The sequence below is a fragment of the Crocuta crocuta genome, unplaced genomic scaffold (genome assembly GCF_008692635.1).
Source record: "Crocuta crocuta isolate KB4526 unplaced genomic scaffold, BGI_CrCroc_1.0 scaffold102, whole genome shotgun sequence".
NCBI lineage: Eukaryota > Metazoa > Chordata > Mammalia > Carnivora > Hyaenidae > Crocuta > Crocuta crocuta.
The window spans coordinates 3,462,810-3,490,470 of NW_027530019.1; the positions used below are offsets into that span (position 1 = coordinate 3,462,810).

General features: G+C 40.3%; 1 protein-coding gene across 1 annotated transcript in view; it reads left to right on the forward strand.

Annotated features, from left to right (window-relative positions):
* CYP19A1 (cytochrome P450 family 19 subfamily A member 1) overlaps positions 1-27,150 on the forward strand; it is a 73,083-nt gene extending 45,933 nt beyond the window's left edge. The window contains exons 4-10 of the mRNA XM_077764407.1: positions 5,496-5,650; positions 13,238-13,414; positions 16,498-16,612; positions 20,716-20,830; positions 21,254-21,416; positions 24,207-24,448; positions 25,643-27,150. Coding sequence (XP_077620533.1) covers positions 5,496-5,650; positions 13,238-13,414; positions 16,498-16,612; positions 20,716-20,830; positions 21,254-21,416; positions 24,207-24,448; positions 25,643-25,891 — 1,216 coding nt within the window. The 3' untranslated portion in view covers positions 25,892-27,150. The remainder of the gene's footprint in view (positions 1-5,495; positions 5,651-13,237; positions 13,415-16,497; positions 16,613-20,715; positions 20,831-21,253; positions 21,417-24,206; positions 24,449-25,642) is intronic.
* Positions 27,151-27,661: the final 511 nt, after the last annotated feature.

Consider the following 27,661-nt stretch of genomic DNA (forward strand, 5'->3'; position numbering starts at 1 on the left):
CAGCATGGAGCCTTAAGCAGTGCTGGATCCCACAACCCTGGGATCATGACATGAGCTAAAATCAAGAATCGGATGCTCAACCAACTGAGCCACCCAGGCACCCCTAAACTGAAAATTATGTCTCAGTTTCATTCAGGTTAAATATTTTTGTAATAATATTTCCTCGGTAGTGCTAGGCACTTCATATTGCATCACATTAGGAGACAAGGAAAAGTCATCCCACTATTAGGGATGCTAAATATGATCACTTGGGTAGGGTAGTTACAGTTGAATCTCTCTGTTATAAAAATTGTTCTCCTCTTGCGGCGACTCCAGTATTTAGCTGTATTGTGAGGATATAACACGGGTAAAGGACAGGGGAAAGACTATGGGACCAAAAGAGACTAAGTCTCAGGCACAAAACAGGTCTACACAGGCAAGTGTTTTTAAATGTTTGGTACCAATCATTCCATTAATTTTCTCCTCCATATTTCTAGTACTCATCACTCTTGAACCTGGCCACAGATGTGTGAGTCCTGTTTTTTTTTTTTTTGAACATTTTATTTTTAAGTAATCTCTATACCCAACATGGAGCTCAAACTCACAACCCCAAGATCAAGAGTCGCATGCTCCACCGACTGAGCCAACCAGGCTCCCTTATGTGAGTCCTTTAAATTCAGAACTGAAGGGTGGCTTCCTCCTCACTACCCAAGAACTTACTTCCTGGCTACTTTTCATTTTGAATAAACAATAGGTTTGACATTTTTGGTGATTCATTTTGACTTCAGTCATGTTTAAAAAAGAATGAAGGGGAATAAGAAAACAGGTTTCCAATTATACAATGAATAAATCACAAGGATGAAAGGTAAAGTATAGGGAATACAGTCACTGGTATAACACTGGTAACGAATGGTAGCTACACTTGTGGTAAGCATGGCATAATGTATACATGAGTTAAATCACTGTGTTATATACCTAAAAACTAATTTAATGCTGTGTGTCAACTATACTCAAATAAGGAAGGAAGGTAGCAGGCGGAAGAGAGAAAGGAAGGAAGGAAAGAAGGAAGGAAGGAAGGAAAGAAGAAAGGAAGGAAGGAAATAATGACCCCAGTTACCATGCAGTTTACCCACTGTCCCTTCTGAGCTTGGGGACTCTCCTGGTCTCTCTTCAGTGGTAAGAAATGTTTACTTCCCTAGTCAGTATAACATCTCCCTCAACTGGTGATATAGGCTGGCCCACAAGGCTGGAGCATGGTCCCTACTGTTTTCGTGGCCACCCTGTGTGCTCCGGGCTGGAGTCCCTAGTTCTTCACCAAACTTTCTTTCTTCACATTCATGATTTACTCTGGTTATATAAATCCAATGTACTTTTGAAAAAAGACCTTGTTAAATTTCTCACCGGCAGCTGGTCACTCTTCCCTCTCAGTGTGTATCACTTCTGTCTTGACAGCTTTGTCCCTTGTCAAGGCGGAGCCTCTGGCTTGAAATAACTGAGATGTTGGCGCCCCCTAAAGAACACATTTATTTTTAAAGTTAGTTCTTTATTAACTAATATACATTTAGTTGGGTTTAAGTTTGGGTTTCTTGTTCCTTTAAAAAAATCGATTAGTAATTCCTCAAAATAAGTGGACACACTAATGTAGTTAACACAGTGTATAAAAGCTCTAGGGGTCAGAGCAGAAAGAATAGTGCTCAGCTTTACCTCTAGGCACTTAAAATTCTTAGATACGAATTTGTGAATAAAGAATATACTTACTTTCTGCTGTAAGTACAGAATAAAGTAGGGGAAGGTAAGAGAAGCTGAGAGAAGCTAATGTCCTAAAATCTATCAATAATCTTTTCAGTCCTCACAAAGCATGACTTCTCTATACAGGACAAAATTTTAGCCATTTGTCAGTCAAATTAATTCCCTGGAATACAAACAGAAGCATCTGGATTTTTGTTTTTATTTTTGTTGCTAGGAGGAGAAATACTTGTTTAAAACTTGGGATCATTTGATGAATATTATCTGGAATCAAATCAAGAGAATATTTGACTTAATAGAGAGTGTTTTGATTTGAAATTAGATTTTTTTCCTGAAAGAAATCATCTAGTAAATAATTTATTCATATAATAATTATGTTTTCATTTCCTAACAATGCCATCATTTCAGGGTCTTTCTTTTAAAATTTAAATAGGACTATGGAACCATCACAAATGTGAGGGTTTGGCTAATACTTAGCCTGCTACTCAGCCAGAGCACAGCTTCTTTGGCCCAATGTCTTCTTGGGAATGTGTTTTCACAGGCATTAACTGAACAACTTCATTAAGGCACAGCCATCCTTTTAGAAGCCAAGTATCAAATTTAAGAAGCAGCAGCATGTGGTAAGATGGCCACTTCAGCCCAGTGTATATACTATAATCACCACTCCCCATCTTTGAGGATTGTGTGCTCAGAAACCCTGCAGAGTAGAAGAATTTGTAGCTGAGAAACAAAATTTCAGTGGAGAAGCAGGGAGGAAGAACCAACGTTGCAGTGAACACATGAAAATTTATATAAACATTAAGTCCACCAAAAATAATAACAGCGTCTAAAACACTGATGATATTTTATGTATCTTGGATTTGCACAATCGGGCATTGTGCTGTTACTTTCTCTTTTTTCTCTCTTTCTCTCTCTCCTACACCCAAAAATGCCCAAGTTCTCCCTCTTTGGCGGTATCAGACAGATGTTTATAAATATATTTTGCTTTCTTGCAATAAGGTGCATATCCTCTTCCAATTCCTCTGCTCACATGTTTAGTCCTAATTTTATGATCACTGCTTCTGAAATCCTCTCTGGTCTCAGAGACATGGGGTAACTTATAATCCTTAGGTGAAAAAAACTCTGGGGGATCTATTTTAATTTACCTAGCCAACCTGAGCAGTTTAGTTCCCAAGCCCCAAAGTCAAGGATTATGTCACTTGAGCTCTGCCCATGATCGCCAACACAGCATACACAGGTAGGCCACATTTATACATGGCCTGGCTCTGGCACAGTAAACATGGCTGAAAGTCAGACTAATGACAGTGCACCTTGCCTCAGCTTTCTTCACGCCTCCCATAGTTGCACCACAGAAAATCTCTACTCCTTCTCTGCTAACCACTCAGCGTCTCTTTTTAATTCTCAAATCCCTTTTTCTCCCTATCTCCAAGAAAAATGGCTATCAGTTTGAGTACACGTGAGTGGAAACTTTTTGAAGTTGCTGAAAATACATATGGAAAGAAGTAAATCTGCTTATGCTTACAATTTACCAAGGAGAATTTGCATTTGGCCATGTCATCGACATATAAATACTGTGGCAGAGGCCTTGTAATCTGAAGAGCCTGTTATCATGCCCCCTCAGAGGAGTCTGGGTAATGTATGTACTTGGAACATGCTTTGGGAGCACAGGGAGGCAGAGGACGATAAGTGAGACTTTGTGGTGAGCACAAACTCTGTGGTCCTCTCTGTACTCTGTGTTCTTATTCTCCACTCAGCAGCTCAGGGATGTCTGAGGGCCCCATGCCTCAGAGAGAGCATGCTCCAGACTTACGTATGGAAAGGCTGGGCCTTGGACAGAGGTGGCTGACATGTGACCTCTTTCCTCACTGACTCAACCACAACCATGCACCCCTGTCGGTGAGGATTTTGGGGGTCTAACTGCCTGCACCCCCACCTTCTGCAATGTTTTGTCTGCCTCTTCTCCTCACTGTACTGACTTTCTTCCATATCCTTAGATAATCTCATTTGATTGTTCCAAGTGGCATTTGTGTCTGGTCTATGCCTACAACGTGATGATATTGGCATTTGTGAAAATAATAGACATACAAGCACCACATGTCCTGCTTATTATCTTCTCTGTCCTCAAGTAAACACTATCCTGCCTGTCTTCATGCAATGTCCCTCTTGCTCTGCATAGGAAGGGTTAGCTACCTAACTTATTAGCACATGCCATCTTGGAGTTCCAGTTTCCTGACCTATGTGGTCCTTGGCTTCAGCCACCAGCCCTTGTCCAGCTACCTGCTTCCCTCTGGGCCCCACGTGAACTTATTTTCCAGCCAAAGCCCCTTGCCATAGGAAATGCAGTCACCTGCAGCATTCCTTAATTTCTCTGTTGGCAGATGAAAAATTAATTTATTCCATCCACCCCACAATTCGCAACTTCATAAATTCCCAGCAGACTTCTTTTGTTGAGTACTGAGCCAGGAGTCCTCTCCTCCCCAAATCTTCACTCTGTAGGATTCATCTCAGCTCTCTTCCCCCTCCTTCCTCATGCTGCTAGCTTCAAGTTTACCCTCCAGTAAACCCACCTACCATTTATCCTGAAGAGCACAATTATCCTTTTATCCTTTTTCCTGTTGATTATCAAATTACTTATCAATTTATCCTTCCAATGCCATAAAATAACTTATAAGCAGTCTTAACAAAACATCTTCTTGATAGAGTGAGTTGGTCTCTCCCTACAGAAGAATTCTGTACTGCTGTCCTAAGAAGATAATATTCTCCTCATGCATACAAGCTTCTAGAACTTCTTCAGCTAGAATTTTCTAACATAACTGTAAATGCCTCATCATGCCCAAATTGCCCCCTGGGATGGGGGGCGGCAGGAAGCAGTTCCTAGAGAAAGAAATGGGTGGTTAAGGGAGAGACAGAAGGAGCTGATTCCTCCTTCACAGTTCTTCCCAGGGCTTAAAAGCTGGGCATGGTAGGGTGGGGAGAGGTGCAAAACAGTGAGGACGAGCTGAGAAGTTCAAGGAAACCTGTTGGCAAGGTCCCAGTGCTGCTACCTCAAGGACTATCTAATGGCTCACCATGTCCTATATCCTGAGAGAACTCTGTGACCCTGGGGACCTTGATGAGTCAAGATGGAATGCAGAGCCCCAAGATAGCTGCTGTCATCATCATAGACAGCCGTCCAGGCCCAGCCCAGCCAGCTAAGCCCAGAGCCTGGAGTGCCCAGGAGATGTCCTTCAAGCCCAGAATGATACCCACTGGAGGAGCCAGGCCTGATTAGGGAGTCTGGGGATAGATGGTATGAGGCCAGACTACTGGTTCCAAACTAAAGACAATGGCAGCAATTCCAGGAACTCCGGATTCTGAGACTCACTCCTGCAGAGGGTAGCACAGTCTGGAGTGGGGCTGGAGGCTCTCAGGACCCTCTGGTGGAGTGGTGGCCTCAGCTTCTCAAAGCCTCACAGCTCTGACCCCAATTGTAGGAGTATTTTGGTGACTTGGAGTTAGAAAAAAGAGGGAAATAAAAAATGGGGTGTGTGTGTGTGTGTGTGTGTGTGCGTGCTATCTTTCATGGTGCTCAAGCAGGGAGTCAGGAGGTAGAAGTATTTCGACTGGAGAGGGATGTTCTTCCGCTAACAAGTGCTTATTCAATACAAATGCTAGAATGCATTGCACTTAGATCAACATGCATTTGCTAAGAGAGCCACCTGGTATCAAAATCATCACCATGAGTTTTCTTAACGCTTACAAATTCACACCAAGGTTTGCTGTCTCTGCAGGTCCTCAAGTATGTTCCACGTAATGAAACACAGTCACTACAGCTCCCGATTTGGCAGCAAACTTGGGTTGCAGTGCATCGGCATGCATGAAAATGGCATCATATTTAACAATAATCCAACAATCTGGAAAGCTGTTCGACCTTTCTTTATAAAAGGTAATCAGGTGCTGGCTACATTCTGCTCTCTTGTCTATAAACATGCCCCCTATTTTTTAATTTAAATTTTGCATTTCACTTATTTTGAAATAATAAGATACGGTAAGAACCATTCTAAGTACTTGATATTTTAATCCAACAGCAATCTCATGTGGTACAAACTCTTATCACCTACATTTTACAAATGAGAAAGCTGAAAACAGGTGAAGTAACCCCATATTAGTAAACAGTGGCCGAGGAGACAATCCCAGAGCCTACATTCTTAACCACCACATAATCTGTTCTTCTTGTTGACGCGAAAAGCAATTTCATGGACGTGAAGAAGAGATGGAGCTCTATACTTAGGATTATTTCAATTAAGAATTTAGTGTGGAAGGGGGTACCAGGGTGGCTCAGTTAGTCAGGTGTCCAACTTTTGATTTGGGCTCAGGTCATGATCTCACAGTTCCTGAGGTTGAACCTCCCATCAGGCTCCATGCTGATAGCAGGAAGCCTGCTTGGGACTCTCACTCTCTCTCTCTCTCTCTCTCTCTCTCTCCCTCCCCATATGTCCCTCTCCACCATCCCCTCACCACCCAAAGAGCACTCATGAGCATGCACGCACGCACGCACACACACACACGTGCACATATGCATGCACACGTGCTCTCTCTCAGAAATAAACTTAAAAAAAGAATTTAGTGTGGAGGCACCTTAGGTGGCTCAGTCGGTGAAGTGTCTGGAGCCTTGAGCCCAGTGTTGTGAGCTCAAGCCCCACATTGGGCTCCACACTGTGCATGGAGTCTACTTTTAAAAAATATATTAAGAATGTAGTGTGTTAGTCACATATTTGATTTAAACATAGCCAAACAATGTGCTTACTAAATCACTAACATTCCATATGTTTTAACAGAACAGTTTGTGAATAAAACTTAAAAGAGTTTTAGAACTAGAAAGGACTGGATGTGTCATCGTGTCTAACCTCTAAATTTTACAGTTGAGAAAATACAGTCCTAGAGAGGTTGCAATTTTTGCCCAAGCAACATAGCAAGTAATAGATGAGCATAGACTCCATCCCAAGGCTCCTTATCTAGTGATTTTCCCCTTTACTATATCTTGCTGGAAATGAAGTGGTTGGGGAATATAATGACCAATCTTTGACATCAACATCAATGAAGATAATCATGCCCTGGAACCATTTTCAGTAATAGGATCTGGGGCTAGATAGATTTTAGGTCTGACAATGCACCATCAATATTCTTCCCTCTAGCCAGCCTCTGTAGTGAACCTGGGTGCCTCTCATGTGCTGCTGAGATAGGGAGAAGCTACACCTGTCCCGGCTGAGCACTGATTCTCTCTACAGAGCTGCCCATCACCAAGACTTAGTACAACTGTACTGTGGACTCTACTGTATTTGTCTCCTATTGCTGCTGTAACAAATTGCCACGAACTTAGTGGCTTAAAACAACACATCAGTTATCTTATAGTTCTATAGATCAAAAGTTTGACATGGGTCTCAATGTACTAAAATCGAGGTGTTGGCTGGGCTGTGTTTCCGGAGGCTCCAGAGGAGAACCTGTTTCTTTGTCTTTTCTAGTGTTAGAGGCCCCCTGCATACATTGGCCTGTGGCCCCTTCCTCTGTCTTCAAAGACAGCAATAGCGAGTTGAGTCCTTTTTATATCACATCTCTCAGACCATCTTTCTGTCATCACATCACTTTTTGACTCTGAAGGCTACTAGGAAAGGTTCTTTGCTTTTAAGGACCCATGTAATTAGGTTAGCCACACCCAGATAATTCACAGTAATCTCCCCATCTCACGGTCCTTAAATCATATGGCCTAAATCCTTTTTTCCATGTAAGGTGACGCATTAATAAATTCTAGGGATTAGCACCTGGAAAGTTTTAGGGGGCCATTATTCTGCCTCTCACTCATATTGGGGCAGATCAATCCTCTGAAGCATTACAAAACTGCAAACTGGATTACTGGAAAGAGTATAGGACTCAGGATTATAAATTGTGGGTCCAAGTCCTAGCTCTGCTGCTTTACTAACTATGTGACCTTGGACAAGGCACTCAGTCTCTCTGAGCTTCAGTTTCTTTCTCCACGAAAGGTGATACATACCACAGAACATTAATTCTAGGGTTATTGTGAAGAATAAGTGAAATAATAAGACCTTATAGAAATGGGGGGATTTGTTTTGCTGTAGTTGACATATAATATTATACTAGTTTTAGGTGTATGACTTAGTGACTCAACAATTATATATGTTATGAAATCCTCCCCATTATAAGTGCAGTCACAATACAAAGATGTGACAATATTATTGACTATATTCCCTATGCTGCACATTATATCTCCATGACTTATTTTATCATTGGAAGTTTATACCTCTTCATCTCTTTCATCTATTTCACCCATTCCCACCCCCTCCCTTCTAGCAACCACCAGTTTGTTCTTTGTATTTGGGTCCATTTCTTTTTGTCTGTTCATTTGTTTTGTTCTTTATATTCCATATAAAGTGAAACTATGTGGTATTTGTCTTTTTCTGTCAGACTTATCCCATTTAGCATAATATCCTCTAGGTCCATCCATGTTGTTTCAAATGACAAGATCTGAAATGTAAGTTTTATTTTACTTTGCTGTTTTGCCCAGGTGCATTTGGAATATGTAAACTAGTGTTTAGGAGCAATTAACTCTCACATACCAACATGGTTTACCTTGCCATGCAAAAATTAAGAGAATTTTAAAAATGTTTTTAAATTAATATAATTTTCTAAACTCATCCATTTGGTTAACACATACTGTGTTCTAATCATTGAACTAGGTGTCCAGAATATGTTAGTCAAGGCATGGTTCCTGCCCTCAAGGAATTTATAACGGGGGGAGGAGCAGAGTGGCAGATCAGTATATCACCAAATATCATCCTAGGTGATGTGTTATGCTAGAGTTGTGTGCACAGCACTACAGAGCACAGAAAAATGGTCCATTAAAGTACACTGAGGGGTTATGGGTGGCATTTTGAGGAGTGTATGCTTATGATAAGTTTTGAAAGAAGGCAAAAGCTACCTAAATTAAGAAAGTTTGATGAGGACACAGTCCACAGAAGGAAAGAATAGGATACTCCAAAATAGGGAAGGAGAGATCAGCACTTTATGTCCAGGTCACTGTAAGCAGGCCCTTGTGGCTGGCCTGGGTGTATGCAGGCCTGAGGCCCAGGGGAAGGCACTGAACTGAGTTTATCTCAAAGCTACAGTAAATCACCCAAGATTTTAAGCAGAATGACATGAACATATTTGTGTTTTAGAAAAATTCCTCTGGTAGCCAAATGAAAGATTAATGGACACAAGGCATGACTGTGAGCAGTAAAAGAAGTTAGGAGCTACTGCAGTGATACAGAGTGTGTGGAAGGGAAGTCATCAGTGTAAGAGATGTTAAAAGAGTAGAATCTATAGCACTTGGAAATCAATCAAAACAGTCCTTGTGACATTTTTTAGATAAGCCCTGTATATAAGACTAGATTTTCTAATAAAAACATTATAAAATTGACCAGATTAAATGCCAAAAATACAGGTCTAATTGCTTATGAAAAGTTCACTGTTGTGTCTGACATTTTTAATAATCAGTGAGAGTCCCAAGCAATTCTTGATGAATCTCCCTTTAGAGTTAATGCTTCTCATTAGTTGTCTAGCTATAGCAGAAATTTGGAGGTAGGTTTTGATACCTAAAGTAGTAACATTAATGAAAGCATTGATTCCCTGGACATATCTATGGAGAAGTAGAGAAGTGCAGCCCAGGCAATGGCCCATTCTGGGGAGATGAAGGTGGAGGGGCAAGAAATAGCTGTGTTTCCTGAAACTATCAAGAGAGTTGTCCATAGTGACAGAATTGTGCTGACTTCTTGCTCACTTTTGTTTAACCTGGATAAGATTCAGTACTCTTTAGCATATTTTAAAAATTAAAATTTGGGCACCTGGGTGGCTCAGTTGGTTGAGCATCCAACTCTTGATTTTAGCTCAGGTCATGATCTTGCAGTTTGTGAGATCAAGCCCTGCATCATGCTCTGCACTGACAGCATGGAGCCTGCTTGGGATTCTCTTTCTCCCTTTCTCTCTGCCTTTATCCTGTTTGTACTGTCTCTCTCCTAAAATAAACAAACATTTAAAAATGCTTTAAAAATAAAAATAAAAATTATGTCTACATTATACCCCTGACTATAAGCAATGATATTACATTTTGCTTATACATTTGAAATGTGACTTTAAGCTCTTGGATGTAGAGGCAAATCATACATCTATCTGGAAGGAAACCACAGTGATATTTGAAGCCAATAGCTCCACACAAAGGGCTGAGTCATTCAGAAATCATTTGTCCCACTTGTGAATGTGATAATCACTCAAAGAACAACATGCTGGCCTTTCATATTTGCCAAGTATTTTCTACAGTCAGAAAGTATGTTGCCAACCCAACCTTCTTTTTTATTTATTTTTAATTTTTTTAAAGTCTATTTTTGAGAGAGAGAGAGAGACAGAGCATGAGTGGGAGAGAAAGGGGGAGACACATAATCCAAAGCAGGCTTCAGGGTCTGAGCTGTCAGCGCAGAGCCAGACGCGGGGCGAACTCACAAACCACGAGATTGTGACCTGAGCTGAAGTCAGACGCTTAACTGACTGAGCCACCCAGGGAACCCTCAACCTTCTTTTTTATATATAAGTAGAAATTTTTTTTTTACAAATAGTTTATTATCATGCTGGTTTCCATATAACACCCAGTGCTCATCCCCACAAGTGCCCTCCATGAAGCCCATCTGCCCCCTCTCCCCCACACCCATCAGTCCTCAGTTTGTTCTCAGCATTCCAGAGTCTCTCATGGTTTGCCTCTCTCCCTCTCCCCCACCATTTCTCCCCTTCTTCTCCCCCGTGGTCCTCCGTTAAGTTCCTCCTAATCCTCCTATATGTGCAAACATATGGGATTTGTCCTTCTCTACCTGACTTATTTCGCTCAGCATAACGCCCTCAAGGTCCACCCATGTTGATACACATGGCCAGATTTCATTCTTTCTCATTGCCATGTAGTATTCCATCTTATAGATAAACCACATCTTCTTGATCCATTTGTCCATTTATGGACTACAAGTAGAAATTTTAAGAATCTAGAATTGCTCACCAGGCTTCCTTCAGCTCTGAAGTATGCCTTCAGAGGCTTCTGTTATGCAACTGACTTTTTAAAAAATTTTTTATATTTTAATTTAGAGACAGAGAGTGTATGAGTGGGGTGAGGGGCAGAGAGAGAAAGAGAGGGAGAGAGGAGGGGTAAGAATCTCAAGCAGGCTCCATGCCCAGTACAGAGCCCAATGCAGGTCACAATCCCATGACCCTGGGATCATAACCTGAGCTGAAATCAGGAGTAGGACACTGAGCTGACTGAGCCATCCAGGCGCCCCTGATTTTTTAAGAGAGAATTATGGCTACACATTTCCCCAGGATTTTTCATTGCATTTCAAGGACTCTGACTTAAGCACCAAATCTGAATAATAAAAGACATAAATAGGAGATACTATTCGTAAAGAAAGCTTGAAGAAATTTAGAGCAAAGAGAGAGAGGGGGCTTTAAGTGTTCAACTCTCTGAATAGATCACCTAATCACCCACTAGCTGGTGAGCAGAGCCAATTCACACCACCTGTCTTCACTCATTTCTTCCTTCCTTCCTTCCTTCCTTCCTTCTTTCCTTCCTTCCTTCCTCTATTTGAAAAATATGATTTGGGGTTTTTTTTGTTGTTTTGTTTTTTCATTTATTTCTGAGAGAGAGAGCGAGTGAGCAGGGGAGGGTCAGAGAGAGAGGGAGACACAGAATCCAATACAGTCTCCAGGCTCTGACCCGGATGTCAGCACAGAGCCCAACACGAGGCTCGAACCCACTAACCATGAGATCATGACCTGAGCCAAAGTTGGATGCTTAACTGACTGAGCCACCCAGGCGCCCCAACAAATATGATTTGAAGGCCATCATCTACTGTGGACTTGAAGGACAGCACTAATAGGAGGTTGTCACTGTCCTTAAAGAAATTCCAGCCAGTGAGGAAGACTGGTTAAAATGGGCAAAATAAAAAAAATGGGCAAAATATTTGAACCAGACACTTCACCAAATAAGATATACAAAAGGCAAATAAACAAATGAAAAGATGATCAACATCATTGGTCATAATGAAAATACAAAGTAAAAACCCAATGAAATCACACAACTCCCCCTAGGATTACTATACTTAAAGGACAACCAATATGAAATGTTGGAGAGGACATAGAGCAATTTGAACACTTATATATTGCTGGTGAGAATGTAAAATGGTGCAGGCACTGTAGAAACACAATTTCGTACTTTGCCCAAATGTTAAACATAAAGTTGCCGTATGACTCAATAATTCCACTCCTAGTTATATACTCAAGAGAAATGAAAATATATTTATACAAAAACCTGCAAAAAAAAAAAAAAAAAGACTGGTAAGCAAAGAAAGAATTGCTTAGCTGTCATGATGTTGGTTGAGTAAAACAAATCTAGAAGTCACTTGAAGATAAATCAAAATTTCTTAATTTTGAACGCTTTCAGTAATTTATAAGACTAGCATTTTGAACATATAAACCACAATTAAACAGGAAGCCACTTTAGGTCAAATAGTGAAGGTCCAATTGAAGTAGTTCTGCAACAGTACTCTGCCACCTGTTGAAACATAAAATAAATATCACCCTGGCCAAATCCAAACCTTCTTTATAGGGAGATATATACAGTAAACATGGAAAACCACTGCCTTGTGATTGATGACCAAAATCCTAAATTTTTCAATTGCAATATCACAAATGATTTGCGATTGGGGCGCCTGGGTGGCTTAGTCGGTTAAGCGTCCGACTTTCGCTTAGGTCATGATCTCACGGTTCGTGGGTTCGAGCCCCGCGTCGGGCTCTGTGCTGACTGCCAGCTCAGAGCCTGGAGCTTATTTCAGAGTCTGTGACTCCCTCTCCCTCCCCCCCCCCTGCTCACGCTCTCTCTCTCTCTCTCTCTCCTAGAAATAAAATAAAAACAAAAAAAAACAAAAAAAAACAAATGATTTGCGATAACATGAAGAAAAGTTTAATTTTGAATCTTTTAAAATAAGGTTTCTGTGCATTCCCTGATTTAAAAAAATCTTTAGTGTTTATTTATTTATTCTGAGAGAGAGAGGGAGCAAGACGCAGAGGGGCAGAGAGAGAGGGGGAGAGAAAGAATCCCAAGCAGGCCCCATGCCGTCAGCACAGAGCCCAACATGGGGCTGGATTTCACGAACCATGAGATCAGGACCTAAGCCAACATCAAGAGTCAGATGATTAACCGAATGAGCCACCCAGGTACCCCCATTCATTCACTCATTCATTCATTCATTTTTAACCATAAAGGTGATGCATGCTCATAGAAAATTAGGAGAATGCAGAACAATATAAAAAAGAATATGAAAATTTCAACCTAGTTACTGAAAAAAAATTATGTACAGTTAAACTCTGAATGCAAAAGGCCAAAATATCCTGATTGTGTATGCCCACTGATTTCATGGTCACTCACTCTCTGATGTGTTTCCCTCAGCTCTGTCTGGCCCTGGCCTCGTGCGCATGGTGACAATTTGTGTTGAATCCATTATAACACATCTGGACAGGTTGGAGGAGGTCACCAACGAATTGGGTTATGTCGACGTGTTGACCCTCATGAGGCGCATCATGCTAGACACCTCTAACATGCTCTTCCTGGGAATCCCACTGGACGGTATTTGAGAATTGACATTCTGCCTTTTATTGAACACGGAGATGAAGGGGAAAACAGACTCAAGGAAAGATATGCTGTTCTGTACACTGCTCTTGTTCAAACATCTCTAAGTATTCTTACGGTTTTTTTTCCTAGTGTGTCTACCATGTTCATTTATAACATATAAGTTTCTGTAAGTAGGGGCCATCTCCTCTTTTGATTTCTCTCTCTCTTTTTTTTTTAATGTTTTATTTATTTTTAGGAGAGAGAGAGAGACAGCGTGAGCAGGGGAGGGTCAGAGAGAGAGGGAGTCACAGGCTGAAACAGGCTCCAGGCTCTGAGCTGGCAGTCAGCACAGAGCTCGACGCGGGGCTCGAACCCACGAACCGCGAGATCATGACCTAAGCGAAAGTCGGACGCTCAACCCAGGCGCCCCTTGATTTCTCTTCATTGCTCTGGGAAATATGATTCTATCCACAGTCAAAACTTAAGAAGTATGACCAGTTCATTTGGTCATTAATATACTCCACCACCAATCAAACTGATATATTTAACCAATTCCAGCCATTCTTTTGGACGCACACACACACACATACATATATACATAAATATACATACACAATGCTCTCTCAAAGCTAGTAAGCATGAAAACTTTGACTCTGTCTATACGATGATAATGGTGCTGGAGTTGCTGCTGCTGCTGCTGCTGGAAAGGATGAAAATAGCTAATGTTAATTTAATATCTACTATAAAAAGTTGCTCTACACATAGTTTGTCATGTAGCATTTATCACAACTCTGGCAAGATGTCTCACTCAAAAAGCTACTCTCTTCACTATACTACAGAGACAAGTATTAAAACACATACATGCAACTCTACCACCATCAAAAAATAAACAATCAGTTGGGTTAATTCCATTCTGCTGTTGTCCAGCTTAATGTAATTTTTCCTGAATTTCTAATATTTTCATTGATTCATGCATTCATTCAAAAAATATTTGTTAATTGCCTATTTTCTGCCAGGCATTGTTTTAGGTTCCAGGGATAGAGCAGTGAACAGACAGAAGTCCTCGCCTTCAAGGAGTTCATGTCTCAGTGGCAATATAAACAGTAAACAAGTAAATATCTTATAATGCATCAGGCAATAAGGGCCTAGAAGAAGAAATAAAGCAGAGCAAGGGGCTAGAAAGTGAAGATGGAGGTTCCTCGGTGGGAGCAGATGTGGCTATAACAGAGAGGGTTGTCCCGAAAGGCCTGTGCAGAGAGGACACCTGACCATAAGCCTAAATGAAGTGAGACCATGAGCCTCATCAAGATCTGAGGGAAGAACATTACAGGCATGAGAACAGGGCCTACTTTTTTTTTTTTTAATTTATTTTTGAGAGACAGAGTATGAGTGGGGGAGGGGGAGAGAAAGAGGGAGACAGAATTCGAAGCAGGCTGCAGGCTCTGAGCTGCCAGCGCAGAGCTCAACACAGGCTTGAACTCATGAGCTGTGAGACCATTACCTGAGCCAAAGTTGGACGCTTAAACAACTGAGCCATCCAGGTGCCTCCAGGGCCTACTTTAACACTTGCCCAAGCCAGCTAAGCTGTAATACCTGCTGCCTAATTTGCCACATTTGGACCAACAGACAGGCTATAAGCCCTCCTTTTCTCTTCTCCAGCTCTGCTTGCCTCATGTCCCCTGCTCTTTCTTTACTTACTCCCCGCAAGAGCCATAGACACGTCATCTGACTGCCATTTGGATGGGAGCCCCACTTACTCTGAGTATTTTCAGTCACACCCCTTGCTTAATCCACCCCCTCTAATCCCAGCTGGTCTGTCCTACATGCATCTCTCCTAAGGTTAGGCAAGTACATATTTTATAAGTCCCTGCTTCATAGTTCCCTGCTGACCTTGGTTCTTAGGAAGAATGAAGTAAAGGGAATTGTAAACCTAGGAATATGTTAACCTAGGGATATGGGCTGTGATGCTAGGAACCTGTATAATACATGCAGAGCTATGTTTATTCCTCTTCTCCACACACCACCCTTGTTAAACTCTCAATTTGCCTGAGGGAGTCAGTACAACAAAGAGGAACAATGCTCTGAGGTCAGATAGAACTGGGCTCCAGCCTAAGGGCCTGCCTGCCACACTGGCTGTGTAGATTTAGGCGAGCTTCTTAGTTTCTATGAACTGCAGTTTCTTCATCTGAAAAAGTGATGACACTCTCCCCATCACAGCATGGTTGTAAGAATTAAATGAGGTCTTTTTTATAAAGCACTTTGCATGGTGACTGGTATTTAGTGGTTGAAAATAAGTATCTATCCCCTTATTTTTTGTACAACTTGAAAAAAGCAAAGGTTTTCTTTCCCTTAGCATTCACTTTAATTAAAGGGCATTCATTAAGAGCTGACTATGGGGACACCTGGGTTTCTCAGTTGGTTGAGCATCCAGCTTCGGCTCAGGTCATGATCTCACGGTTGGTGGGTTTGAGCCCCATATCAGGCTCTGTGCTGACAGCTCAGAGCCTGGAGCCTACTTCGGATTCTGTGTCTCCCTCTCTCTTTGCTCCTCCCCTTCTCATACTCTGTCTCTGTCTCTCTCTCTCAAAAAAAATAAACATTTAAAAAATTTTTTAAAAAAGAGCTGACTATGCATGAGGCTCAGGACAAGACATCAGAGATACTAAAATGAAATTTATACTCTGGACCAAAATGTAAACAGGAAAGTGACATGGCTTTTTACCCTCCCAGGTGCCAGAATTGAGGCCAGTAACAGCCATATTTACTGGTCCCCCTCTTATTTCCTACTGTCCAAAAACACAGGAAGGAGTTGGACACTCAGTCAAAGAAGGGCATGTGACATTCTAGGTTAGGTCTCTAACACGAACTTGAAAAGTGGCACAGCTCTAGTTAATTTTGCTAATTTAGATGCCAAGCAGAATAAATTAATGTTGATTAATGTTAACTATTGGCATTCACATGGCTGAAACACCACTGAAAGTGGGGACCTTGCCCAGCTTAGAACCCTGGGGCTGATAAAAGACTCTATACAAGGAATCTTCTCTTCTCTTCTTGGGCTCACATTTTTGCTCAACTACTCTGCTCTTTTGTTTTTCCAGAAAGTGCCATCGTGATTAAAATCCAGGGTTATTTTGATGCGTGGCAAGCTCTCCTTCTCAAACCAGACATCTTCTTTAAGATTTCTTGGCTATACAGAAAATATGAAAAGTCTGTGTAAGTAACACAAATTTGGAAAACTTACAGTGAGTTTGGATTGATTTGGGGTGTGTCCTTGCTATTGTTGGCCTCTTCAGCTAGCTGTCTACTCTCCAGAGCCCACAAGGGAGCTATGGATTAAGATGCTGATGAAACACCTCTTACAGCAATTTGGCTGCATGTGGCCAGACCAAAGATTAAGGGAAGCCTTTGGCCCAGGCAGCTTTTCAGCAAGAGGGCTAAGTGGGTGGTCTGGGAGCCCCATCTCTGAAAGTAGGACACCGCGGTATATTTTGAGTTGAAGAGAAGGGTTGACTGAACCTACCATTATTCTCAAAATTTTCTTTGCATATCTGGAAAGAGGAAAGACAAGATCATTTTATAGTTATGTTACTTCTGAATGAATTTAACAGAATTCAACTTGTAGGAATTGATAGTAGTCTCAAAAGAATTTTTTCACAACGACTATAATGAACTTCAACAAACTGTGTGATTTCCTTTTTTTAGTTATATATATTATATCTTTGGGGGATCCTGAAACAGTCATTAAATGGTTTTGCCTGGGTTATAGACTAGCCCAAAACTGGATGAGTGCCCAATGGCCTATTGGCCAATAAATAGGTTTTTAGAGTATAAGTAGCCAGCCACTAAACACTGCCCTCTCTAACCACCAGGGAAAACCCCATGGGATCTAGAGGCAGACACACCTGGTTTATATCTTCCCTCTACCACTTAGTAACTAAATGGCTTTGGGAAGCTATTTAAAGTAAAATATAACCTACCTTCCAGAGTATGGATATACGTTAGTGAGATCCTTTAAGTAGGGCAATTAACACAGAGGATAGCACATAGAAGGCCCTAAATATGTTAGTTTCCCCCTTCCATTTGTTCATATCTTTCCTCACATGTCCCTGACCATCTTAAATTCACCAACTCTAAAAGTTCCCAAACTTGTTTGAAACCCCAACTTTATCCTGTTTGTGTATTTTGAAATTTAATAATAATGTTAGGGAGAAAGCCAACTTGATGTCACTTTATATAGTCCCATGTGGTCGATGAGTATTAGGTGGGTGATTTAGACCCTTGGGTCTTTATACATTTCACTTAGTTTGCAGCAGAGCTTCTTGAGACTAGAACCCATGAGATAATGGATTCACCTCTTCACTATGGTCAAATTTGGCAGTAGTCTGAAGAGTCTCATTACATAGTTCCTGGTCATTATTTTAACTTTGTTTTTGGCTAGCAAGCCATAGAAATGTATTGCATGAAATTGTATAATGGTTTCTCATAGGTTCCTACAGAAATTAGCTTAGCAACATTCCCTCTCTATATAATATTTGCCAATGGTTAGTGCATTCATCTGTATCTCCTATGTCCTGGAGCAGTAAAGACTTGGAGAAAACTAATAATCTTCTCCCCAATCCATGTCCATTACAATAATGGCAATGCTTTTTTTAAAAAATGAGGTATAAATGATATATATTACTTTCAGGTATACAACATAATGACTCAATATTTGTATATATTGTGAAATGATCACCATTATACCTAGTTACAAAATTTTTTTCTTGTGATTAAAACTTTTAAGGTATATTCTCTTAGCAACTTTCAAATATGTGATACAGTATTTTTAACTACAGTCACCATGTTGTACATCTCCATGACTTATTTATTATATAACTAGAAGTTTGTACCTTTTGACTCCCTTCATCCATTTTGCCTACCCTTACCCCTCACCTCTGGAAGCTACCAATTTCTTCTCTGTATCTAAGAACTAGCGTTTTGTTTTGTTTTAAGATTCCACATCTAAATGACTATTATTCTCTTATTATTTCCTTTAGCATGCTTTATCTCATTTCCCTTCTTTGCCTCATTATCCATAGAAATAAATTAGATTATATAGTATTTGTCTTTCCCTGTCATGCCAATACTTTTTAGAAATATACTGATGGAAAGGATTCTGGGACATCTACTCCCATCCCTATTTATTCAATTTTATATTTTTGCTTATCTTAATTTCCAATATTACAGAAGTACTGTTTTCTCCTTTTTGTTCTGGCAAGTTTAAGGTTTTTTAGCCACAGAATATCTTAAATAGGAGTTGTGGCCTGGACTGATAACCAAGCCACACTTGTTTTGGTACAAAATGTGCCAAACCACAGACTTACAGATATATTCTTTTAATGCATGCTTATAAGTTAGAGATTACCTACCTATTCCCTGAAAACTGTCAGTGAACACAATTCTCCCAGTTTTTAAGGACATATAAATTCATATGTCTACATTTATGTAGGGCCAGCTTTTAACTGCATGAGAAAGATCCCAAAGGCATTCACAGGCCCATGATTCTGACCCAGGGAGGAAGCCGATGTTCATAAGTGGATGCAGTTCCATCAAGGAATTCTCTATGAATTAATAGTCTAAGGGCATTTTCATAGCTCCCAGAACATTTGGGAGTCATCTGTCAGGTAGTAGGCATTCATAGCCCACTAACTGAGTGAATATCTGTCTCTAGTATGTAAGAGTTGTTAATAAATATTTGCTGAATAAATGGATTGCTAGATGAATGAATGTGAATGTATCCTTGGTGTATATCTGTAGGTATGTATGTATCCATAATCACACTTACAGAGATATATATTAGGTGGCATCCTCATTTAGAATGACACAGTTACTCTACTAGCCTGAAGAATACCTCTTCAAATGTTTAAACACTTCCTTGAGATGCTCAAAAGAAACTTTAAAAATGGGAGGGATCTTAAAGAATTTTTCCTTACTTTTTCTGCTGAGCTAGAGTAAACATACAGGCTATTTATGTCAGCAGCATCAACAGAGTGTACACATAACCATGTCAACAAAAATGTGAAAGGTTTATTTCACATGTAATGTAATGCAGAATACCATTCCCTGAGGTTGGGAAATAATACACTTACATATGGACACATACACTTCAAGACAAAGGCCAAAATAACAGCATTTAGATCTTAAGATGGACTTATTGTTCATTGAGTCTGAGTTCTCACTTTAAAAAAGATGTACGAAGGGCACATGGGTGGCTCAGTCAGTTGGGCATCTGACTTAGGCTCAGGTCATGGTCTCACAGTTCATGGGTTCAAGCCCTGTGTTAGGCTCTGTGCTGACAGCTAGAGCCTGTAGCCTGCTTTGGATTTTGTGTCTCCCTCCTCTCTCTGCCTCTCCCCTGCTCATACTCTGTCTCTCTGTGTCTCAAAAATAAATAAACATTTAAAGTTTTCTTAATAAAAAAATATAAAAGAGATGTAAGAGACTTAAAGTAGGTTCCAGAAAAAGAGAACAATCCAGACCAGAAGTTGGCCCTCTCTTTCCAAGGTCCTTTTCCCTCTACCACACTGTCAAAATGCATGTACTATATAAACTCATGCAGCTAGTCAGTCAATAAGTATTTACTTCATGTTTACTATATGGCAGAAACTGCAAAGTACGAGAATAAATATCAAGAATAAGACTTGATCACTTGTTTACTTGCTAGAACAGAAAATCTCAAACTCAGTAGTTTCCAGGGCTGGGCAAACAGAAGTGGGCTGGGTGGATACAAGTCAACAGGAAGTGAAGGTACCTGTAGTGAATTGGAGAGGGCATGCCCCCACTAAAGACATTCACTGGTTTTTGGTTTCAGTTTTCAATGTATTTATTTTGTTTTGTTTTAATATAATTTATTGTCAAATTGTCTTCCATACAATACCCAGTGTTCATCCGAACAAGTGCCCTCCTCAATGCCCATCACCCACTTTCCCCTCTCCTCAATCCCCCATCAAATGCTGCATTGGCCAAATCAAAAATCAGACAACATGATTGGATTGACTATTTTGGTACCAGTGTTTAACATTTAACTACGGGTTACAGCCTTCATTTTGCTACCAGTATCTAGACATCTTAGCTAAATTTGGTTCCTTAACATGAAGTATAATGAATATGTAAGTTAAGAATATTTATGAAGAATTAAGTTTAAATTCAGTTATTTATGAGTGGTAATGGCTTCAATTAAAGTAGATAACTTTATTTAAGCAAATGACTAATAAATCTGTTTTTCTAGCTGTCTTAACTGGGTACAAATAGATTCTATTTTCACCTATTTTTTTTAGCAAGGATTTGAAAGATGCCTTGGAAATTCTAATAGAAGAAAAAAGACACAGAATTTCCACAGCAGAGAAACTGGAAGACTGTATGGATTTTGCTACTGAGTTGATTTTTGCTGAGGTACTTATCTAGACTAACTGTAATTCTCATGTAACATATGTGTATGACTGTGTATAGGCTGTGTAAAGATCCCCTCTTGTAATTGTTGCATACTTCTGCTTTTATGTATTTGCTCTAATATATCTGTCATGATAACCCAAACAATCCACTCATTCAACACTGTGGTAAGAATGACCTTTAAGACTGAAACTACCATGTTTGCACAATACAAAATATGAAAATGGGGGAGCCCAAAGACAGTAAATATATAGATAGTTCAGCTTTTGGCTGAAGATTTTTCTGAAAAATGTCCATAGTCAATTAGAGACATAATATTTATGACTTCATTTTGTTGGTGTTTTTTGATTCTGACTGTCTCTTCCCCTGAATTTTTGAAGCTTTGATTCACTTTTCAAATTTTTCTCCCTTCTTCCAATTGTTCAGAAACGTGGTGACCTGACAAAAGAGAATGTGAACCAGTGCATACTGGAAATGCTGATCGCAGCACCAGACACCATGTCTGTCTCTGTGTTTTTTATGCTTTTTCTCATTGCAAAGCACCCTAAGGTTGAAGAGGCGATAATGAAGGAAATACAGACTGTTGTTGGTAAGAACTGGTCAAATAATAATAGAGCTTAAAAAATAACTGCTTCTCTTTTTATGTCCAAAGAGTCAGATTTCAAACAAAATATTGTAATCCACCCAGAGAACAATAAAGGTAGCCATTTTGCCACACTTTGATTATGCCAGATAGGTAGAAAAGTTAGTTTTCTCTGTGTTTTTGTTATTACCAAAATAATGCACGCTCATTGAAAAATATTTAAATAACAGAGGGATGTATAAAACATAAAGTGACACTCCCTGACCCCTCCTATTCTCCCCAGCCTTATTTGCATACCCCAGGGAAAACCACTGTTAATACTTTACTGTGTGTTCTTCAAGGTCTTAAGGTGCACATAAACACATTTGTATGGTTGTATTTGACTGCTTAAAGATACATAGTATCTGCTTAAAGATCAAGTACAATGTTCTGCCTACCTTATCAGTGGTAAAAAGCTTTCATGTATCCACCCAGGGAAACGGCTATCATCTATACCAGTGTTTCTGGGTTTCAAGCAGTCTGTCCACAAATGAACTTCCAATCAGTGACAGAAGGACAAGGAAAGGATGACAGTAAAGGCAGGAGAGTGATCGGTTTTCCTCTCCCCCTAAATCCAGTGATATTGGACCCTTCCTCCCACTGCTCTCTCCTCCTCTACCAGGTCCCTGTCAGGTCTTCCCTACCTTAGTTTTCCCTGCTCTGTCTTTGCCTAAGCATCATTCTGCTCATTGCTTCTGACACCACCAACCTTCCACAGAAACACTGTCACATTTAGAAGAAATCAGAATTGCTTTCTGGGGGAAAAACAGGATTCCTAGATGGCCACCTAGGTGGCTCATTTGGTTAAGCCTCCAACTCTTGACTCTGGCTCAGGCCATGATCTCATGGTTGGTGGAACTGAGCCCCACAATGCAGAGCCTGCTTGGGATTCTCTCTCTCTCTCTCCCAAACAAACAAACAAACAAACAACAACAACAACAGAATTCCTTATTTGGAATGTCCTTTGCATGGATAATCTTTTTAAGGACACATTTCTGACTTGTAAAGAGATATCAGTAATGATATTGACTTTTCTCTCTTGACCTTAAATGATTCCTGTGAAGCAACTTATTTGGTTGTAGAGATGAACCATCTCTAACATTTAACAACCGTTAAAGCCATTTGAGTGCTACTTGAAATAGTTTATAGTAAGGGGAAATTTCATAGAAAAGTTAAGTTTGTGAAAGAAGGGGTCTACAGGTGCATTGTAGTAGGTGGAAAATTGCCTGGGAAGATAGATAACAGGAAGCCAGAATAACATCCAAGCTCCAAATCCAGAAAGGTTTCTCATGTGCCCCCTGTCGGGTTATGGGATCTGGGTCAGGTGCAGGGGCACATCAGTGAATAAGCCACAGCTTTACTACTCTTGTGGGGCTCACAGGCTGCCAGAAGAAAGAGAACTTAACAAGCAAGCCCAGTGGACTTAAGAGAGAGCCACAGAATGATGGAGTTCAGGCAACAAGGGGAAAATTGCTCTTGAAACCACGAGCCTTTAATTCAATTTCCTTGAGAGATGAAAAGTTTTTGTGCCCCATGATGTTCCCCTGACCCTTCAACAAACCTCAGCAAAGATGGGAAACAGCTGAACCATTTGTACATGTGTTCATGTTCCCTCTAGACACACTCACCTAGTAATTACTTCCTAGGGAATGCCTTTGGTTACCTTCTCTGTCATCTTCCCTTCTTCTTCTCCACCCCAGATAAATGTACCCCATTAGACCCTGGAGTGCAAAGAGCCAGAGGCAAGGGGAAGGGCAGTTAGAGTTCTCTGACCAAATGAGACCTTTCCTGAATGGTGTAGTTGTACAGGAGACAGAGCTGCCTTGGGACACTGGGCTGATTTTGATTCTGCAAAAGTGGTAGCCCATTTGAGGACACTTTGAAGCTTTGCCAGCTCTGGGAGTAATCCAAGCCTCTCTGACCAGTGTCAGGCTAATCTGAAACAGTGAAAGTCAATCCCTAGCACAGCCAGAGTTTAGCTGAAGCACCTATTTTGCTGTGGTAGGGAGAGGGGTTCTTGCTACTATACCACAATAGGTTGTTCTTGATCAGATGGGAAGAGGGACTATCATTTATGTGTTCCAGGCAGATGACTGCACAGGTAACCAGAGGAGAAAATGTCATTGAAACTGATGAATGTCCCCTAGAATTTAGAGTGGAAGACAAAACTCAAAGACCTCAGGGGCCAGGCAGATAAATGTTCGAAGCAGACTGTATAGGTCTACATAAAACTGCAGGTGGGGCACCTGGGTAGCTCAGTGGGTTAAGCATCCAACTCAATATCAGCTCAGGTCATGATTCCACGGTTTGCGGGATGGAGCTCTGCAGTGGGTTCTCTCTCCTCTCTCTCTGTCCCTCCCTCATTTGTGCTCTGTCTCTCAAAACAAATAAACATTTTAAAAAACTGTAGATGGATACCCCTCTAAAGGTCTGTTGCCACTCAAGTTCAGTCTATCATTGCCATGTGGGGATGTGGGTCCAGTATCATCAGGTTTTCTGGTTTTTCTAGAAATCCAGACTTTTATGTGAAATCTCCTAGGTTTTATAGTAATTTGCCTCAAATGTGAATTTTTATAAAATACTCTGTGAACCAAACATAGCATATTTGGCCCAAACCATATTTGCTGGCTTGCATTAGAATTACAGAAATTTTTTTCAACCAGGAGCAAACTGTTCTGTGGAAACTATGAGAGTTTAAATGCCCATCACATATTGAAACTATCATTACCTCCTTGTCCTATTTATCTACTCCCACAGGTGAAAGAGAAATAAGGATTGATGATATGCAAAAATTAAAAGTGGTGGAAAACTTTATCTATGAGAGCATGCGGTACCAGCCTGTTGTGAACTTGGTCATGCGCAAAGCCTTACAGGATGATGTCATCGATGGCTATCCAGTGAAAAAAGGGACTAACATTATCCTGAATATTGGAAGAATGCATAGACGCGAGTTTTTCCCCAAGCCCAATGAATTTACTCTTGAAAACTTTGCAAAGAATGTAAGAACTCTTCCTTAAAACCAAGTGTGCCACTTTAAAAAATGTCAATTGTTAAATTCTTTCTGGTTCTGTGTTTGCACCATGTGCATTTCATTCTATTTACTTGTTCCCCTGTATTGCTTCACCAGGAGAACACATGTCCCCTAGCTTAGAACATGCCTACCATATTCATCCTTAAGCCAAAGATGCTGGGTCTCCAACTCTGAGAAGTATCCATACAGTGGCCACACAATGGGTCAAAATTTGAAAAATCCAGGCCTTTAATTTGGCTACAATGAGGCAAATTTTGTTTAACCCAACCAACCTACTTTTCCATTTCAGTGTTTCCCTTTGTAATCACATAGATTCAGCTCTAGCACCACCTAAGCAAAGGAAAGTCCAGATGTGCCTCGGATGGAAATTGAAACTAAAGGATTTAGTTTTTGCAGTCTGCCTTTGGTTCATCAAATGGCCCCATGAACAGTAACTGGAACTGCTTCACCTTTCACTGAAGGAAACTGCAGATTCTGCTTCTATTATGTCCAATTTTAGGCAATGACATTTATTAATCTAAATTATCCAGATATTTCCCTCACTGCCTTCTTTTCCATTTGCATATGATGTAGAAACATGATCTTATTAATCCAGTTCTCTAAGTCATTCTGTTTCTATGTGAGCAACCCATGCTCTATTGACGACTGGCCAATAAAAACTCATTAAGCATCCACTACATGCCAGGTACTATGTAAGTACAGATGTGAACAAGATAAACAGATTTGGTCCCCATTAACTTTTGCATAACTAAAAATATTTAGATGCTTGTCACTAATAGGCCAGGAGTCAACATCTTTGCACAAAAACAATCTTTGCCTTGGTGACATGCAGAAGTGTAGTAAAGCTGTGACCATCCCACAGAGATAGTTGAGTATGCTAACACCGGCTGTAATAAGATGATGTGTTTGCTTTACCCCAGGACATTTATGTAAAGAGAAAAATTGGGGACTGTCCAAGGTTGGGGGTATGTCTCAGGGGTGAATCACATTGGATGGAAAAAAGAGTTTATTTGAGTTACAGACACTTATCTTAGTCAAGAAGCTATATGGTTTAGAGCCTGAAATAGCATTCTGACTGATCAGTGTTTTCAGGGTGAATCAAACAGAGACTGAACGATTGTACCCTTTAATACTCTGGCTAATTGTCTGATCATTTTCACAGGTTCCTTACAGGTATTTTCAGCCATTTGGTTTTGGGCCCCGTAGCTGTGCAGGAAAGTACATCGCCATGGTGATGATGAAAGTCATCCTGGTTACACTTCTGAGACGATTCCACGTGCAGACTTTGCAAGGAGAGTGTGTTGAAAATATGCAGAAAAAACATGGCTTGTCTTTACACCCAGATGAAACTGGCAACTTGCTGGAAATGGTTTTTACCCCAAGAAATTCAGAAAAGTGCCTCGAACACTAAAGAAATTTGATCAGTATCTACTCTGGAGCATTTCTCACCAGTAGTTCACATGGAAATCATCCATCTTTACCAGGTAGTGTCATCCTCACAGTGAATATTTGGTGGCCCGTGCCATTTTATAGGCATACCTCATATGGGCTATCAGCAAGCCAAGAGACATTGGTTGTCTGTTCTTGTCCAAACCAGAGAACCAGACTTCCAAAGAAAATAGAGGCCAATAGTTTGCAGGGGAAATGGTCAATTCCACAAAACATGCTTTGGAAAAAGATAGGCCATGAGCGAAAGTTATGTCCTCCTTCCCACAAAATCCCCACTGCTTTGCCCCAAGAGCATTTTAATGCCTGAGGTAGAAGCATTCAAGTCCATTAGAAAGACCAGGCTGGTGTCTGGGTACTTAGGGCCAAACACACCTGCTAATACGAATAAAAGTGTTTTGATTCAGTTTTTAGTGGCAGGGTCTACAACATTCTTATTATTTGGAGAAATGCTTACAAATTTAGCATTTGACTTTTCTTATGAATTATTCAATTAACTCTTAATCATCCACAGGTGGCTTGTTTGTGGCAAAAGTTAAATAAGAGACTCTCCTTTTCCAGTGTCTCAATTCATGCCTCAGCCACTTACCTCTACTACAATAGATATCGATTTGGGTAATACAGAGTAATTTAGTAATAGCCTGAGTAAAATATAATTAGGACCACCCATCTGCTATAGGAAAAAAAAATCATGCAATACATTTCAAATTCAAATAAAAATTATTTTCTTCATGTTTGCATCCTTGCTTAGCTCCACTAGCACTAACCAAGAGATAACTTTAAATAATGGCATCTATTAACACAACAGCCCCCAGTGATTTGAGGCAGGAAAAGTCCTCTACATATACATCTAATTCCCTAACCCAGTGGGTTCAAACCCATTCCATTCTCTTTCTCCCTCAACAGTCTCCCCTTCTCTTTCTTTCCATGATCCCAAAGTCAACAGCAACAGATCCGTGGAGAACATGGTCAGGGTAGAAACCCTGCAATCATCTTTTATCCTACCTCTGATTTAATAGTTACCTTAGAGATTTAAGAGCTACTGAGTATACTGAATCATTACATATAGCTGTGGATAAAGTGCACGCCTTATAATTAGCTCTTTAAAGAGAATCTAGTAGATTAGTTAATTTTTCAAATACCGTGTTACCTGTGTTATATAGCCAATATGATTGTATCTGATGAATGCCACTTAAAAATAAAAAATCATTTGCAAAAATTAAACTCATTGCCATTGAGTCAACCACCATATCCATGTTTGAATATTCTTTTCATCCTACTGTTTGGCAATAAAACAACTGGGTAAAAATGAGAGTGTAAGCTCTTTGAAAGCAGCTCTTTTATTTCTCTTATAATCCATCCCAATCCTCCATCCTGACTATCCATATTTACTCTGAAGGAAGGATAGCACTGAATAGACATTCTTGTTCATAGATACTCTAACTGACCCCAGAATCCAACTAAAGAGAAGGCAGATATTCTAAGAATTCAAGGATGGGTAATAGTAAAGAAGGAAATATTTGAGCTTGGAATTATTTGGACCATCCATATGGCCTAAGCACACATATAAATATGACTATGTACCTGAATATATCCATAGTTGGGTCTGAACAATCGTCCAAATAATTCAGACCCTGAAAGAATGGCCAGGATTTTAGATTTTAGTGTATTTAAGTTAATTCATTTGATGACTATTAACACACACTTTACTTTGCCTCTGGCTGGAGTTTCACAG